Genomic DNA, 16,943 nt, shown 5'->3' with positions numbered 1-16,943 from the left:
GTTGAATAAGCTGAATTTACTCTTTCTTATTCCATCAGTACCCAATTTTTTAGGCTTATTACCATTCAGGGACAAAGCATTCAAACCTAGAGTGTGTTCATGACTATTTCAGTGTATCTGATGGTGACAAAGAAGTATTATTAAGCATTACTATAAGGAAATAGGTTTCTCAACCCTAAAACCTAACATAATAAGCAGACATTTTATTTACTAAAAGTTAATGTGCACATATCCCTGGTCCATTAGAAATTAAGATGAGCAGAATTTCAGTGATTCTAAAACAAAAAAGAAAAGTTTTATTCTCACAAGTCAGAAAACAATTTTTTTAGCTAATAAAATATGCTAACAGTTTATGTAATTTGTAGTCTAAGCTAAATTTACATTATATAAATATTATACAAAGCACATTATTCTATTGCCCTGGATATGGAGGTTCAGGTTCCTTCCAAAAAAAAAAAAAAAGTTAAAAATGGGACACTGAGATTTAGCTTACTATATTAAAAAAGGATGTCATATACCTGTTTCCTTTTGTTTGAACAGGGTATATCCAGGTAAAGAAAGTACTGGTTAGTTTCTTCAGAATTTATTTGATGTCCCAGGAATATGTGAGCCCTAACAGAGACACCAGAAACTTAGAAACCTAAAAAGTCAGTCTTCCCAAAATATAAGAGGAAAGGCAAGACCGAAAAAGGGAAAAGATCTAGCACTTTTGGATGTTTTCTTATTAGCAAAATGAAATTGTGACCAAAGGCAAACCTGCTTAAGTGCCAAAAAGAAAACAATGGAAAACTAAAGGTAAAAAAATTAGGCTAATTAGGAAAATGAAAGAAAATGTAATCAAAAGACACTCTCTCCATGGGAAAGTATTCTGAGGGGAAAAAAGGCAGGGGGTGGGTTGGGGAGGGACAAAGGGCAAACTAGGCAGAAAGGAAATGGAAAGGTAGGGGTTGTTCTAGGAGACTGATGTGACAGATCATCAAATAGGGGCCTTATAATAAGGAAAACCATGAAAATTCAGGGAATAAAGTAGATAAGAAAGAATACCATGGGCTCTGGGGGGGGGTGGGGACAATCACCAAGTAATCTGTAATACCTATAATGTATAATGACTATACACTACCATTAAATTACAATTTCACCAAGCTGAACGTTACATTATAGACAAGTTTAACTTACCTGGAAGGCATAACTGCAATTTTTCTATTACAGTTGTAATATTCCTCTGCTGAATTCTACATCGAATAATATCTTCTGTTTGGACTATCACCTTAAAAAGAAGAAATGTCCATATTTTAAAATGAACAGTTAAATGGCATCTACATATTGAATACTCAAAAAAATGTATCATTTTCTCACCTCCTTTCCAGCATCTTGAAATCTTCGGTTGGTATCAGTAACTTGCACCTTAAAAATAATTTCACCTTAGTTAGACAAATACGCATAAAACTGCCCTGATGTAACTGCTCACCCTTGTAATCAGATCATGCTTCATGAGAAACTTAGAACAAAGAAATGCAAATTCAAATTAACTCTACAGCTTGAACTTGAACTTTTGATTGAAAAGGGCTTTTGTTAACTTCAATTACTTATGACAGTTCTTTTTAACAGATTCTGTGGCAAACTTCTCAAATTTAATCCAGATTTTTGAACTTTACTTGCTTCTCTAAGTCTGTAAAACAATTCAAATCACTGACCCAGTTGACCACTGGTCCCTTTTTGATAACTTCAATGAGGTCTATGTGCCATTCATTGTCTGTAGGAAATAGTGATTGCATTTTATGGTAATTAAACATTCATACTTTGCTGAATGCAAACACTGGGTGGTTGATTAACATCAAACACGGAAATCTCAATCCACAGCAACATTTTAATGCTGCAGGTGCAGGCAAAGCTCAACCTCAAATTTTCCCACATATTAAGTGACTCATTAGGTCATCATAGTAAGGAAGCACATTCTGGTTTATTAAAAATCTCATTAATTTCTGAACAAAGATGCTCAGTGACCTCATTGATGCTGTATTTGGTCTCTTGTTATCTGAATATCCTTTATATAATGGTTTTCTAATCATAACCTCTGGTGAACCAGGGTCATTCTGTCTGCTAAGCTCTCCAAATGTAAAGAAAGATAAATAGGACAATTCTTATAACTAAATATTTTGTATTCTGACAGAACAAATCCAGGTCTCATTTAATAAATAATGTTTTTGCTGTGTGGCAGAAAATGTAGACCAATTTTCCTTAAGAAAACTACACATTGCTATTAAACTAAGAAAAAAAACAATTTCACTATAATTAAATAACTTTGAGAACACAATCATTTATAGTAAGTTTTTAGAAGTTTTCAGAAGATAGCTTTTTATCAATATTGTACTAATCGTCACTTTAGAACTCTAAAACTCCAAATGAGGCCTTTCATTGTGTGAATTTTTTGAGTTCAATTCCCTGCATGGAAAGAAATCCTGTTAAGTCAATGCATTACTTGGTTTACAAAAAAAAAAAAAAAAAAAAAGAGATTACTCCTGTCATTAGCATGACAACTGTATTAATAGAGCATTCCCAAATATGTACACTAATCCACTTCTTAAAAATAGTGCATTTAATAATGATTTGTAAATATGCACTATAAACTAATACTTGAGTAATTTGAGAGCAAAGGTAAACAGAATTTTAACTATTTCTTACCTTCAGTTTTTCTGCATCAGTCCTTACTTTAAGGAGTTCTGTAATAGCATCTACAAAACCCTGATGATGAAAATTACACATCTTTTCAATTTCCTTGTCATGATTACGGATACAAGCATCTAACTTTTCCATAAACTTCTTGTGTGCATTTGGTTGGTCATCATACACAGACCTGTATATATACAAAAAGAAAGCTAACATTAACTTCCCAGTTCACCAAAATTTACTCTTTATTAAGCCCAATCTCTGCAAGAGCTGATATCTTAAAATAAAATCTCTGAAGAAACTAGGTTGATAGTACTGACATTAATAGAAATAATTTGGGTGGAAAATACTTAATTTCTTTTTGAACATGTTAATATTTAAAGAGCCATAGCCCTCTAGATATATCACTAGGCATCTGGAAATAAAAGTTTGAGATTCAGGAGATGAAGTCTTCAAACATACTAGTGCTCAAAAAAGAATCACTAAGTGAATGATGAAGGAATGAATGAACAAACTCCTGATTTCTACAGCATTTACTATGTGTCAGGACATATTCTGAGTGCTTTATATATTAACTCTTTAATCCTCATAACAAGCCTGTAACGTAGTATTGTTATTACCCTTGCTAATTTACAGATAAGTTACAGATTATGTAACTGTCATAAATTCCACAACTAGCAAGTGACAGCTGGTTGCTAGTTGTGGAATGAACATGAATATGGGATATGAATCCTGGTAATCTGGCTCCAGAGTTCATATTCCCAAGTACAAGGCCATACTGCAATCACCCCAATGTTCTCTAAACATGACGTTTGCACTCCTACTGTATTTTAGCTCCTGCTGGCTCCACATTGAGGGACTTCCCCATCCACCATGAAGGAAAGGATTAACCTTGCCCAAAAAAAGGTTTGGCCCTTGCTCCCAACTCCTCGGCGGTTAGCCTTTGGAATGTCCTGCCTGATAGATGCCTTTGTTTACTTGGGCGCCTTGGGCAATGCCAAATAGTCTAAGCTAACAATGTGACTTACAATATGATTTACAGTTGATGGGGGCATGGAACCACATGGTATGAGCTCTGGAGGGGCTGAAGATTAAGGTCAGCAACTCAGGCAGTCAGCTGTGCCTATGGGACCAACCCCCAGTAAAAGACACCATGGCTTGGGAGAGCTTCCCTGGTTAGTAATACTCCATGACTGTTACCATGCATCATTGCTGGGGGAAATAAGTGCTGTCCACATGACTCCAGTAGGAAAGGACAATTGGAAGCTCCCTGCTGGAACTCTCCTAAATCCTGCCTGATGTGCCTTCTCCTGTTGTTAATTTTAATCTGTATCTTTTTAAAAATTATTATTTTATTTATTTATTTAGGCTGCACTGGGCTTTTGTTGCAGTGCGCGGGCTTCTCTAGTTGCGGAACACAGGCTTAGTTGCAGTATGTGGGATCTTAGTTCCCCAACCAGGGATCAAATCCTGAGCCCCCTGAGTTGGGAGCACGGAGTGTGAACCACTGGACCATACTGAACCTGAAAGCAGTCTTGGGGACCTCCCAAAAGTGTGTGCCCCCATCTGTTGCCCATGGTTTGAGGTTCAGTTCAAGTCCCATTTCCTCCAGCAGGCCTTTTTCAATCATTTCCATGCCAAGTAATCTTTTCATCTGTAGGACAGACAAAAAGTCAGTCTGCTCACTCTGACACATTATATACAAATATTTCTTTACATTATAACTTAAATGTTTCAAGTATATGTCATATATTGTGTTTCTCCACAAAGACCATAAGCTTCTTGAGGGCAGCCTCCATGTGGCAGATTTTTAGTGAGTACCTATTATAACACTAGACACAGCAATATAAGGTTGCAATCATTAAGAACTTGGGCCTTCAAGAGCTAAGCTAGAACTAGGCTCTGATCTTGGATATCGTCTCTTTTCTACCTATACTGTCTCTAGATCTCACCTAGACTTGGAGTTTTAAATTCCATAAACACTCTCACACGTCCCAAATTTATATTTCTAGGCCTGACCTCTCCCTTGAACTTCAAACTCATGCATCACTCCAACTGGATATCTGATAAGCATCTCAAATATGTCCAAAATGAATTCCTATCTTCTTCCCCAAACCCTGGTCCTCCCACAGCCTTCCCTCATCTTAGTAAACTCCATTATTCTAGTTGTTCAGGCAAAAAAACCTTGAAATCATCCCTGACTATTCTCTTCTCTCACCTCCCCACCAAAACAATCCAGCCACATCTCACTACCTCCACTGGTATCACCCTGCACTACGCCAACAACGTGTCTTGCCTAGATTATTGCCAACAGCTCCCTAACCAGTCTCCTTGATTCCACCCTTGTTTCCCTTTAGTCTGTTCTCAACAAAGTAGACAAAATAATCCCACTAAAATATAAATCAGACCCCATGTCTCTCTTCTGCTCAAAACCCTATTTTTCTTACAGCAGCCTATAAAGCCCTACATAATTCTGCCCCATATTATCACAATTACCTCACTTCCTAATACTTTACTTATTCCACGCCAGCAACACTGGCCTCCTTGTGGTTCCTGAAACCCACCAAGCACATTCCTGTCCTATGCTTCGCACATGCTGTTTCCTCTAGCTGGATCACATTTCTCACACATGGCTGTCTCCCTCTCCTCCTTCAGGTTTTTGGGTCTCCTTCTTGATGAAGCCCTTTCTGGCCACAATATCCACATTATAAACACACACACACACACACACACACACACACACACACAATTCCCTTTCCTGCTTTTTTTTTTTTTCTAAAATAAAGGAATTTACTTTGTCACTGCATCACTCTTACCACTATTGAATATACTCTCTATTTCACACTTTTATTTTCTGTCTTTGCTCACTGGAATGTAAGTTGCAGGAGGGCAGAGAGTTTTTGTCTGTTTTGTTCCCTGTTGTACACCCAGCCCTAGAATACAGCCTATCATGTAGCAGGTGGTCAGTAAATAATTGATAGATGGACAGATGGATGGATGGAATCAAAAAGGACACTTACTAGCTGTTCAACCTCAGCTAAGCCATCCAACTTCTCTAAAACCAAATTCTCTCAACAATAAAATAGGAATTTAAAAAGTATCTACATTAGAGTGTTATGAGGATTAAGTTATAGTAAACATACGAAAAACTCTTAGCACAGTAACTGACACATAGTAAGTGTTCAATATACACTGGCTACTATCATAGTATGTACATAAGAGACATCCAAATCCTTGTTAAATAAGTGAACCATCTGCTGAATAATTAAGTACTGGCTGCAAATATCAAGTAGCTAACACTCAATTACCCATGCTGTAGGAGCTGACTACCCCTAATACCTGACAATTGTATAGGGACTTTTATAATCTTTACAACTAATGTTTCATTTATTTCTTACACCACACCATAGAAAATATCATTGCCTCCTTTTTACAAATGAGGAAACAGGCATAGAAATGGTAAATGAGTTAGTTGCCCAGCGTCACCTAGTTAGTGAGTGACTGAGGCAGTACCAGAATTCCCATCTCATGCTTTTCCTATAATTAACACATATAGCTAACAAGAACTCTTAGTTAAACAAACAACATTATACCAAAGGAAAATTTGTGTGCAAGAGGAAATTTATTTAACTGACCCTGGTGTGCTATAAACAAATTTTTATTTCATAATTGTGAACAAGTGTTATATTTCTTTAAGTAATGTATATATATGCATTTCTAAGATCATTTTTTACATATTTTAATAAAAGTTTGATATTTATCTGGCTCTTAAAATACCAGGTAGTAAACAGAAAATACCAAAAGAACCTGCTCTTTTTTTTTTTTTTTCTATTACTCTTGTAGCATTGTAGCAAAAAACTAGCAAGAGGTATTTCAGGACTGCCCTACTACAGTGTCACTCCAAAGGAAAGTTTGACTCCTTTTGTGAGTGCAAAGGCAATACTGTTATCTCTTTAAAAAATAACACTGACATATAAATAAAAAGAAGAGAAACAATAGTTATTTCCCAGAAGTCTATTTTATTTTAGAAAGTTCTTAAAGTCCAAACCTTAGTGTGCCTTTCCAATTTATTCTCTAGAGCTTTAAAAACTACTCCTGCTTTATAGCGCTTCAGAACACTGCCAGTGCAGCTATCATAGCATCTATTTATATATATACACACATATATAAGGATATAATACATATATTACAGCATATATTAAAACATATAATAGCAGTGTAACTATTATAGCAGGTGAACACCTTTTTTTCTATTGATGTTATTAGTATGGAGAAAAACAATATCATGACATACGTATTTCCCACCATCCATTAACAGAAAACCAAAGCCTGAAATGGGTGAACTACTTACATTCCATGCCTTCTGCTATTAAAATAGAAAGGTAAGTCCCAATATAGGAAATAAAAATAACATTAAAGAATTAGTACTGTGAATGAGAAGGAAGAGTAGGTCTTGATCTGCCTACTGATAAGTCTCTCCTGACCCTTGGTAACCATCTGCCATTCCAGTCCTGAGTACAAGTTGCACTCCAAGCTGATACAACCACTTGTCAACCACAATCCATATCAACGAGATCATTCTGAGCAGAGTACACAGAAATGAAGTTGAGATAAAGAAATGTTCTAAATCACAGAAATGAATTACATTTAAACAAAGTATTGAAGGATGACCTGGCAAGTGCCAGAATCCAAAATTCACGAAATGATAGAATATTCTAGGGTCCTGAAAAGAACCCTAGAAAGTACATAGTTCTGCCTTTCTTAATTTAATAGATGCAACACAAATCTAAAAGCCAAATCCAAGCACGCAAAAAAGGCATTAATCACGACATGTAGTCGATTTAACCCTCTACCCACTCTTATGAAAAGTAAAGTAAAAAATAATTACTCTAAAAATTTGCCAATAAAGCCAATAACAAATAGCTAAGTGAACAGAGAGAGGCAGGAAGGGATAAAAGGTGGGTATGTATAGAACACTGGAAAAAGGAAGAAAAGAAGAGCAATTCTTATCCCAAGAATTTTTGCATAGCAAGAATTATCAATCTTCTCTCTGAAGGAATCTATGCTTAATTATAGAGATGATCTGGTGACAAGGTGGAGGGAGACGTTTATGGAGAGAAGCAGAGAAGATGAGCACTCCCTGTCGACAATTCCCCAGAGACTTAGTGGACTAAAGAGGAGTCATATTCTGCTGCTTCTGGCTTAATGTAATAAAGACTACAAAAAAAACAGTAACACACGACCAAGTACTCACTATTAGGTGATTTACATGCATTATCTCATTAGTATTCACTACAGCTTAATGATGTAGATACTGTTAGCATCCCAATCTACAAATGTAGTTTGGGAAGATTAAGACTTTAAGTCCAAAGTCACAGAGTAGTGGGACCAAGATTTAACCCCAGGTCTACCTAGCTCCAAAGCCAGTGCTCTTAACCATTATTTTAGACAGCCTCTCCAATCAGAAATGGTGATAAGCAGCATGAGAATGCAGAGAAGTTACCAGCATAGCAACTAACCAGATCACCTTTGAAGATCAACAATTGAGAATGACTCAGTAGGGAATCCCTGATGTGCACTGTTGCACCCATCAGGTGAAATCATCCAACGAACAGAAAAAGGGGATGAGAACTGAGGCATAGCTAATTGTTAGGCAGTATTAAATTACAAACGCAAGAAAATAAGGAGGAACAAAGTATGAAGCAGAGAAAACTGAGGGCCCGGTACTCAGCTAACCTCAGCTGACGGGACTCTGAAAAATCTATTTTTCTTTTTCCTTTTTATGTCTTTGAATGATAATCATTATTCTTTGAAATTCTGACTTGCAGGGCAAGAAAGGAAATACCATTCAGCACTATTCATTCCTTGAATCCTAAGTTGGTTAACAGTTGTATCCATCTAATTAGTGTGCCAGATATATTGCTGTTCTAAATGTTCAAGCAATATACAATGTTACTGAAAATAATTTTTTCTTCTTTCAAAATGTCCCCAGGATTTTATAATGTCTGTTGGCAAGCCTAATCAAGTTTCTATAAATAAATACACACAGATATGACAAAACCAGAAAGAGTGAACATTAGAAAGTCGGTAAATTTTCCACTACCCACATCCACTGTGGGTGCAACTTAGTGCTCCATATATAGATAATGACTTCAATATAAGAGTCCAGTCAGCACTTCCAAAAGCTTAGCACAATAAAACCTTACTTCTGGCAAAATTTAATGCTAATCAGACAAAACTCAGATGCAAATCAATTTTAAAAGAAGAGATGACTTTAAAACTTCGTGAAGAAAAACAAAGATGGACTACGCTACACTATGATTTTATTTACATATTTTAACTTTAGCAACTAGGAATGCATAAAAGCATTCCTGTATGTCTTAAAAAATGTTTATGTCTTAAGAGCATAGCAAAAAAAAATTTTAGGTACACACTTTCTATCTTCATTATATCTAATCTTCCACAGCAATGCAAAGTACGGAAATATGAGTTATCTCACAGTATATGATCATCTGATATATCAGGCTTATAGGATGTAAACAAGTAAATGTGCTTTCTGAAATGCCTCTTGAATTGTATGCACAGGGCTCCACCTAGTGGTAATAAAGTAAATATAAGAAAACTAAGATGTCATTTAAATGTTAAAATTGGTTCTTTGAAAATTAATGCTTTTATCATCAAATCAAATGTCTTAATGGAGGCACTCAGGCTACTTCGATATTTTAGACAGATGCTACGTTCTGTTAATAATATTAATAATTTACTAATCTTAGGAAAACATCTTTCTGAAGGAAAACAAACATTCACAAGATACTATGTGAAAAAGAACTCTCTTCTTATTACTGGCAACATTAGGATTTTTTTGTCAAAAAGCATATAATACCCGTACACTATTTTCAGTATCTTTTTCTTTCATTGTATCTTCATTGTAAAAAAAAATTCCATCATAATAACTCTAAAGAAAATAAAATCTGTTTCCTGAGAAATTATTTTTTAAATTTTCTTTTACTAAAATACTTGTATCAGCTACTTCTGACCTCCACTGTATGCTTTTTAATATCATTTTCTACTTTTTCAAACATTAACCACATTTCTTTCACCAGTTCCTCAAATGACACATTTGCCTTAATTCTGTACTTCTAGTAATAAAAAATTGTGTTTGCATCCATTTGAGCATTCTATATTCTTCCAGTCCATAGGCATTTTTCTATTCTCTCACCAAAGTTTCTAATGGCTTATCAAACTTAATTTCTAAAATATTAATTTTATATTTCCAATAATTAGTATTCAAGATTTGGTATTTCATATTAATGAGATTATTTATGATACTTTTTCAGCAATTTCATACTTGTATTGAATGCTTTTCATGTTCTAAGTACCAATCATACTGATTAGTACTAAAATTTTGGTTACTAACTATAAAAATATACTTTTCTAATATTAAACATATTTATGACAATTAACCACCCTAGGATTATCAGCTTTTGACAAATTTAACATTCCTAAAAATGCTGCTATGAAAACAATGTTAAACGTAACACAGAAAAAGTGATCAGAAGTTTTCAGAAAGCTATGAAAACCATCGTATCCAATACAAATTACTTGCTATCAATCTCAAAAATAGTTTTTAAAACAGGTTTTCGGTATATCAATAAATTTGGTAAATTCAGCAAACTGGTCATGCAACAAACCAGTCATTTGGCAAGTAATTTAAGGCCAAGATTTGAAAATATTTCCTTAAATAGAAGCATATGAATTGCTAGTTTAAGTTCTTTCAGAACAGGATATATGTAAGCCCCAAGTATAAAAGGGCAGTTACACACCAGTGAGACGCTACTTTGTCTCATCAGCAGTTCTCTGTGCCTACTGTATGGATCCTGGAAACTAGGAGAAGCTACACTGAGATACTCTAACTGCTCCTACGCTAAGTGACCACTTGGTTTTTGTATCCTAGGCTATGTAAATTGGAAATGTAATCTAATTTTTCAGTGGAGCAGTGTCTTTAATACCAGTTTATAACCCACTTGAAAACCTGCAGCTAGAATCAGAAATGGGACTTGAAACACTGCAACTCTCTTCAGCAGCCTTTAGATATATTTAAGGTGTCCCAAATTCCAGTAACATCCATATGAGAAACAATAAGCTAAAATATTCAAAGACAGCAAATGAGTTCTCATTGGGGAGAAAAGCCCCTTTTACATAAGGTCACATGATTTGGAATTCTTTTTTTTTTTAAACAATGAATAGCAAAGACACCATTTCCCTTCCTTAAATACACAAAAGGACTGCTCAAAGTACCACTCCATCTTGGGGAAAAAAATAAATTTATATTACAGTAATTTAGCAATTTAGAACAGCAAGAAAGAAAATAGTCAATATAAGGTGTCATGTTAAATGTTAGTATTCCTAACATTTTCCATTTCATCAAATACATCAAACATGAATAACAAATTCCCATAACTTTCCCTGCTTCTCTGTAATCCAGGTGCAAATAAGAAGTGAAATAGCTCCAAAGCATTAACAGCAGGATAAAGAGAAAGGAGAATTCTTTCCAACAATATTCATTAAGTACCAACCATGTACAACAGAAACTGAAAATTAAGCACAAAAGACAGGCATATGCACAGGTAACTTTAATACAGAGGATGGCTGCTCCCTAAATCATTAAAATTTATCTGTGCTGAGCCTAACTCTTCAAGGAGGCAAGAAAGTAAATGAAGTTTTATAACACAGGTCCAAAATTCTCTGACACACCTTCCCTTTCCTTTGAATTTGGACAGGCTTATGACTGCTTCAACCAATGGAATATAACTTAAATAATAGTATGTGACTTCAGAAGCTAGAAAAAAAAGCCATGCAGCTTCCACACAGAGGTCTTTAGATACTCATTCTGGGGAAAACCATCCATCACGTAAGAATCTAACAATCCTAAAAATGACATGCTGAAAAGGCCACATGTGGGCGCTCCCAAATGACAGCACATCATCTGCCAGCAATGTGAGTGAGCCACCGTGGCTGTCTAGTCCAGGTGAGCCTCAGCTGATTTTAGCCCAAGCAGCAACCAGTATCTGACTGCAGTCGCATGAAAGACCCCAAGCCACAACTGTCCAGCAGAATCCTTCCCAAACCTCTGAAAAAGGTTTCTAAGTACATGAACAAATTGTTTGGACATTTGCTTAAAATATTTAAAATCGAATTAAATTTAAATCTTTTCCAGAATAATTCTTTTTTTCACTATTTCTTTTTCCCTTTTGGCACTAATCCTTTTTGGCACTGTCCTTAACTTCCTTTTTGACCCCAGGATGCTCTTCCCCACAATATGCCTCAATCTTAAACTTCCTTCAGAATTCACCTCAAGATAGTTCCTTTGGGATACTTTCATGAATAGCTATATTGAATAATGAATTCCCCATTACCTAGAATTTTCCCAGCTCTTTTACATACAGTCTATAATACACTATCTTTTTTTTTTTTTTTTTTTTGCGGTATGTGGGCCTCTCACTGTTGTGGCCTCTCCCGTTGTCGAGCACAGGCTCCAGACGCGCAGGCTCAACGGCCATGGCTCATGGGCCTAGCCACTCTGCAGCATGTGGGATCTTCCCAGACCAGGGCACGAACCCGTGTCCCCTGCATCAGCAGGCAGACTCTCAACCACTGCGCCACCAGGGAAGCCCAATAATACACTATCTTTTATTTATTTGTATAACACATCAAATTTATTCTCCAATTACTTAGTGTATGTTTTATCTTCTAAATTCCTTGAGAACTGAAGGTGTCTTCAGTCCACAAATGCTGTGAGGATGCAAAGAACTGTAAATCTTAATAAAGAGAAAAGGTTCACTAGAGGGCACTCTTCACCAAAAAGTAATCTCTAGAAATCCAAATATTTTTCTTTTACGATTGTATCAAAATACGGTGTGCATCTATCTCATACTCAACCTAATTAACAACTAAGTACTGTGAAATCAAAATAAAAATATTTCCTCCTTTTTTAAATCTGCTTTATGATGTTATCTACTGCTTTAATATAATGGTTAAAAACAGCAGAACAACAAAAACAGACATACAAATCAATGGAACAAAATAGAGAGGCAAAAAATAAATCCACACACCTACAGTCAATTAATCTAAGATAAAGGAGGCAAGAATATACAATGGAGAAAAGACAAGCAAGTAGTGTTGGGAAAGCTGGACAGCTGCATGTAAATCAATGAAATTAAAACACTCCCTCACACCATATATAAAAATAAACTCCAAATGGTTTAAAGATCTAACTATAAGACATGATATCATAAATCTCCTAGAAGAGAACATAGGCAAAACATTCTCAGACTTAAAACGTAGCAATACTTTCTTGGATCAATCTCTCAAGTCAAAAGAAATAAGAGTAAATATAAACAAGTGGGACTTAATCAAACTTAAAAGCTTCTGCACAGCCAAGGAAACCATTAACAAAATGAAAAGACAGGGCTTCCCTGGCGGCGCAGTGGTTGATGCAGGGGACACGGGTTCGTGCCCCAGTCCAGGAAGATCCCACTTGCCGTGGAGCAGCTGGGCCTGTGAGCCATGGCCGCTGAGCCTGCGCGTCCGGAGCCTGTGCTACGCAACGGGAGAGGCCACAACAGTGAGAGGCCCGCGTATCGCAAAAAAAAAAAAAAAAAAATTAAAGTCAGCTGTAAATGCATTTCATTCTAACTCTGAAAGAAAGGATTCCAAAATTATTCATTTAAAAAATAAATATACATTAATATATATTAATTTAATTTTTATAATGTGTTTTTCAAAAGACACTTTGCCAAATAAGTGTAATTCAGAAATAGTGTGGAAGAAAAACGAAAGATGGTTACCCTGATACAAGGCTGATCCTAACTCCCACTATTCATCCTGACCACACAGTCCACTTCTGCTGGTCATTTCAGAGCTCAGCAGAAAAAACGGACAAAAAACACGAAGTTGAGAAGAGCAATTCTGTGTCCATTCAAAAGCAGAATATAATTAACAAAATAAAAAATAAAAATAATCTTTTACATTTGTACTGGTGCTTTGTAATCCACAAAGCAGTTCTGCATACATCATTGCATCTGATACCAAGAACCCAAGGGAAGTGGACAGGGCAACTGGTTTTATCTCTGCCTCACAGATGAAGGAAATGAGGCGCAGAGAAGTTAAAGGATTTGCTCAACAGCACGTGTCTACAAAAGGCCAGAGCCAGGTCTACAATCCAAGTCTTGAACTCACACGGACTGTTAGAGAATATTGCATGAAAAAAGGTAAAAGGAACTCACTGCAAAAAATCACCAAACACTCAGTTGCTGAAATTCTTTACCTTAAATATGTCAGTAACATGTTCATTACTCAATTCCAGAGCATCTTTCTTATTACTATGGCAATGCCTCCATTAATGAATTCTCTCAAAATTAAGCTCCTTTAAAATGAAGTTGGCAATACTCAAACATCAACAACACACACACACTCACTCACAAACCACACACAAAGAATAGTTGCCTGCCTTCACATTCAGGCATGACAAAAACAGAAAACAAAACAACAAACAAACCATTGTACATGGATTCTATTAGGCCCGGTCTACCAAATTGAAAATAACTAGCCCTTCTAGTAAGAAAGGCTAAAAGCAAATCTGATTTATGTTCTTTTTAACACAGGAATGAATGTATGAGGATAGGAATGATGAAAAAAGAGAAGGCAGGGAAAGATGGTATCTTGTTTTTTCCATCATTTAGAATTGAAAAAGGGCCTGAAGAGGGTAAAAAGGTCAGTGATTTTTCTTGCATCAAGCAACCCCCAGTCCTGGAGAGAATAAACCAGAGACTGGCCTTACTAAAACTACTGGAGGCCTGTATCTTGTAACTGCAGAGCTGCAGAGGAATAAGGGACCTATATCTGACCTAGTACAAGTTCAAGATACAGGACCCTCCCTCCCTGAGTATAATTCTGGTCACATTCCTCACTGATCCAATCTTAATGTAAACCTTCCCACCTTTTTAAGTTAAAATATAATAATGTTTTTATATTGCAGCTTTCATTATCTGATACTCTAAATCAGAAGGCAAAGCATCATGACTAAGAGTACAGGCTCAGAAGCCAAATGGCCTATGTTCATGTCTAGCTCACCACTTACTGACTGCCTAGGGCAAATGACCTAATCTATCTCTACCTCAGTTTCTTCATCTGCAAAATGAGTACCTCATTTGCTTCTTATGAAGATTAAATAAAATAACACATATAAGTGTTTAAAACAGTGGCATATAGTAAATATTCAACAGATGTTAGCTATTACCTATTATTTCCTACATGATTATTTTCACTTCCAGGAACCAAGATTCTAAGAAATTATTTTAGAGTTCATATCACCGTTCACAGAATTTCACAAAAAATAAGAACCACCTAAATGTGCAACAACAGGAAATAATCAAATAGAGAAAATAGGTTGAAAATTATATATAATGTAATTTAACTTCATTTAACAAATATTTAACAAAGATCAACATTTAAAATGTTGAATATCGTAACTTCAATAAATAAATATTTGTTGTTTCTAACATAAAAAATGACTAGAATTTTGATTATCCGTAAGCAGTAGGGAAAAAAGTGATTTTTTTCCCTCCTCTCTATTCTATATATTCTTCAAGTTTTCTATAATGAAGGTTCTTGTTTTTCATTAATTCAGTTCAAAAAGTATTTAATATGAGTCTGTTGTACCCATGGCATTATGCTACGTAACACAGTTGGAACTAATCAGAGATGCATGACAATAATAAGCTTCATGGACTATTACATTAGGCCTGCATTTAAGATATTTACTTAAAATATACAGGGAATTCCCTGGTGGTCCAGTGGTTAGGACTCAGCACTTTCACTACATGGCCCAGGTTCAATCCCTGGTTGAAGAACTAAGATCCTGCAAGCTGCACAGTACAACGAAAAAAAAAAAAAAAAGAAAAGAAAATATATATCCTAAGTCATACAACTAAATAACACTGTGTAGCATTTTTAAAAATCCATGCTATAAGATTTCAGACACAGAAAATACACATATATGTATATGTGTGCATATATTTATTTATTTGTTTATTTATCCACATAGAATGCAGTCTTCTAAGATGCCAAGATTTCATAGAGGAAATAGGACCTAAGAAAGGAATTCAGTGACAGGTAATACTTGAGTAGGTGGAGAAATAAGGAGGAGGGAATTCAATCATGGTAAACACAGCCAGGAAGGAACATAGTATTGTGAAAAAGACAATTAAACTGTCTAACTGACCTGAAGGATACCTGTTGTAAGTAGAGAGAATTCTATCATAACTCTTAGAGTAGTTATTCTTAACCTTTATCTGGGCAGTGGCCAGGGAGTGGCAAGACTCTTCTCTGTGATTTTAATAAAAGTTATAGATCTTCTCCCCAGAAAAGTGCACAAACACAATGGTAATATATTCTTTGTCTCTGAAAACTGTTCACAAGGCTGAACGAGTAGTACAGCCCCTTCCAATCACAGTACGTTGCACCAGAGGTGTACAACTGACCCGAGCTGGTTCAATTAGACACATTCTTTCAGGAATTTTGAAGTGGAATTCAGAAATAGCCAGCTCTATGTGCCTGACTGACATATAGAAGCTGTAGGTAGTCATCCTCAAGTGCAGAGAGAAGCAGAGAAAGCCAGACCTCAGAAAATGAAGACAGAATGAAGCATGGAGAAACAGAAAGAAATATGGTCTTCTACTTCTTTGTTCCAGTCTTTTGAGAAGTATGACTTTTGTGAGATACCCAGTAACTTTCATTTTTTTCCTTAAGTTAATTCAAGTAGGTTTGGTACTTACAACTAAAACAAACGAACAAAAAATCCTTAACTAAGACATACATGCACGCACGCACACACGCACACAACACACACACACACACAAATTTTACAATTATAAGGAGTTGACAAACTCCCTTATCTGATCAATACATTAAAGTACGTCTTCCCAAATGAATAAGTTATAGGCATACCACAACAGTGATCAGCTCAACCCTCATTCTAACTTTCTGTTTGTGCCATGATATAAAAAATGCTGGGAAGAATTACCACAAAATAATCCAGAAATAAAGGCATAGTTTAAACAGACGCTTGAGGAAAAGTAAATGTCAAACAGGTCTCTAGAATAATAATAATAAACAGTAATAATACAATGCCATCTAGCTTTTACACAACACTTTTAACTTCTTCAAAACAACCACAATATTGTACAGCCAAGTAAAGAACTCAGGATAAGTGTCCT

The 16,943-nt window shown here is 35.6% G+C and overlaps 1 protein-coding gene across 8 annotated transcripts in view; it reads right to left on the bottom strand.

Annotated features, from left to right (window-relative positions):
* EXOC6 (exocyst complex component 6) overlaps positions 1 to 16,943 on the bottom strand; it is a 194,949-nt gene that overhangs the window by 156,386 nt on the left and 21,620 nt on the right. For 4 of the 8 annotated variants that reach the window (XM_049696515.1, XM_049696516.1, XM_049696517.1 and 1 more), the window contains exons 1-4: positions 4,191 to 4,318; positions 2,683 to 2,854; positions 1,357 to 1,404; positions 1,177 to 1,267 (exon numbers count right to left, since the gene is read on the bottom strand). In XM_049696515.1, the coding sequence (XP_049552472.1) occupies positions 1,177 to 1,267; positions 1,357 to 1,404; positions 2,683 to 2,854; positions 4,191 to 4,303 (424 nt within the window). In that variant the 5' untranslated portion in view covers positions 4,304 to 4,318. Of the gene's footprint in view, positions 1 to 1,176; positions 1,268 to 1,356; positions 1,405 to 2,682; positions 2,855 to 4,190; positions 4,319 to 16,943 lie in introns of those variants that run through there. The other 4 variants (XM_033404896.2, XM_004279403.2, XM_033404898.2 and 1 more) reach the window with 1 other exon arrangement.

Source organism: Orcinus orca, chromosome 14, assembly GCF_937001465.1.
Source record: "Orcinus orca chromosome 14, mOrcOrc1.1, whole genome shotgun sequence".
Classification (NCBI taxonomy): Eukaryota; Metazoa; Chordata; class Mammalia; order Artiodactyla; family Delphinidae; genus Orcinus; species Orcinus orca.
The sequence above is the reverse complement of the archived record's forward strand: the minus strand, read 5'-3'. Positions and strand labels throughout refer to the sequence as shown.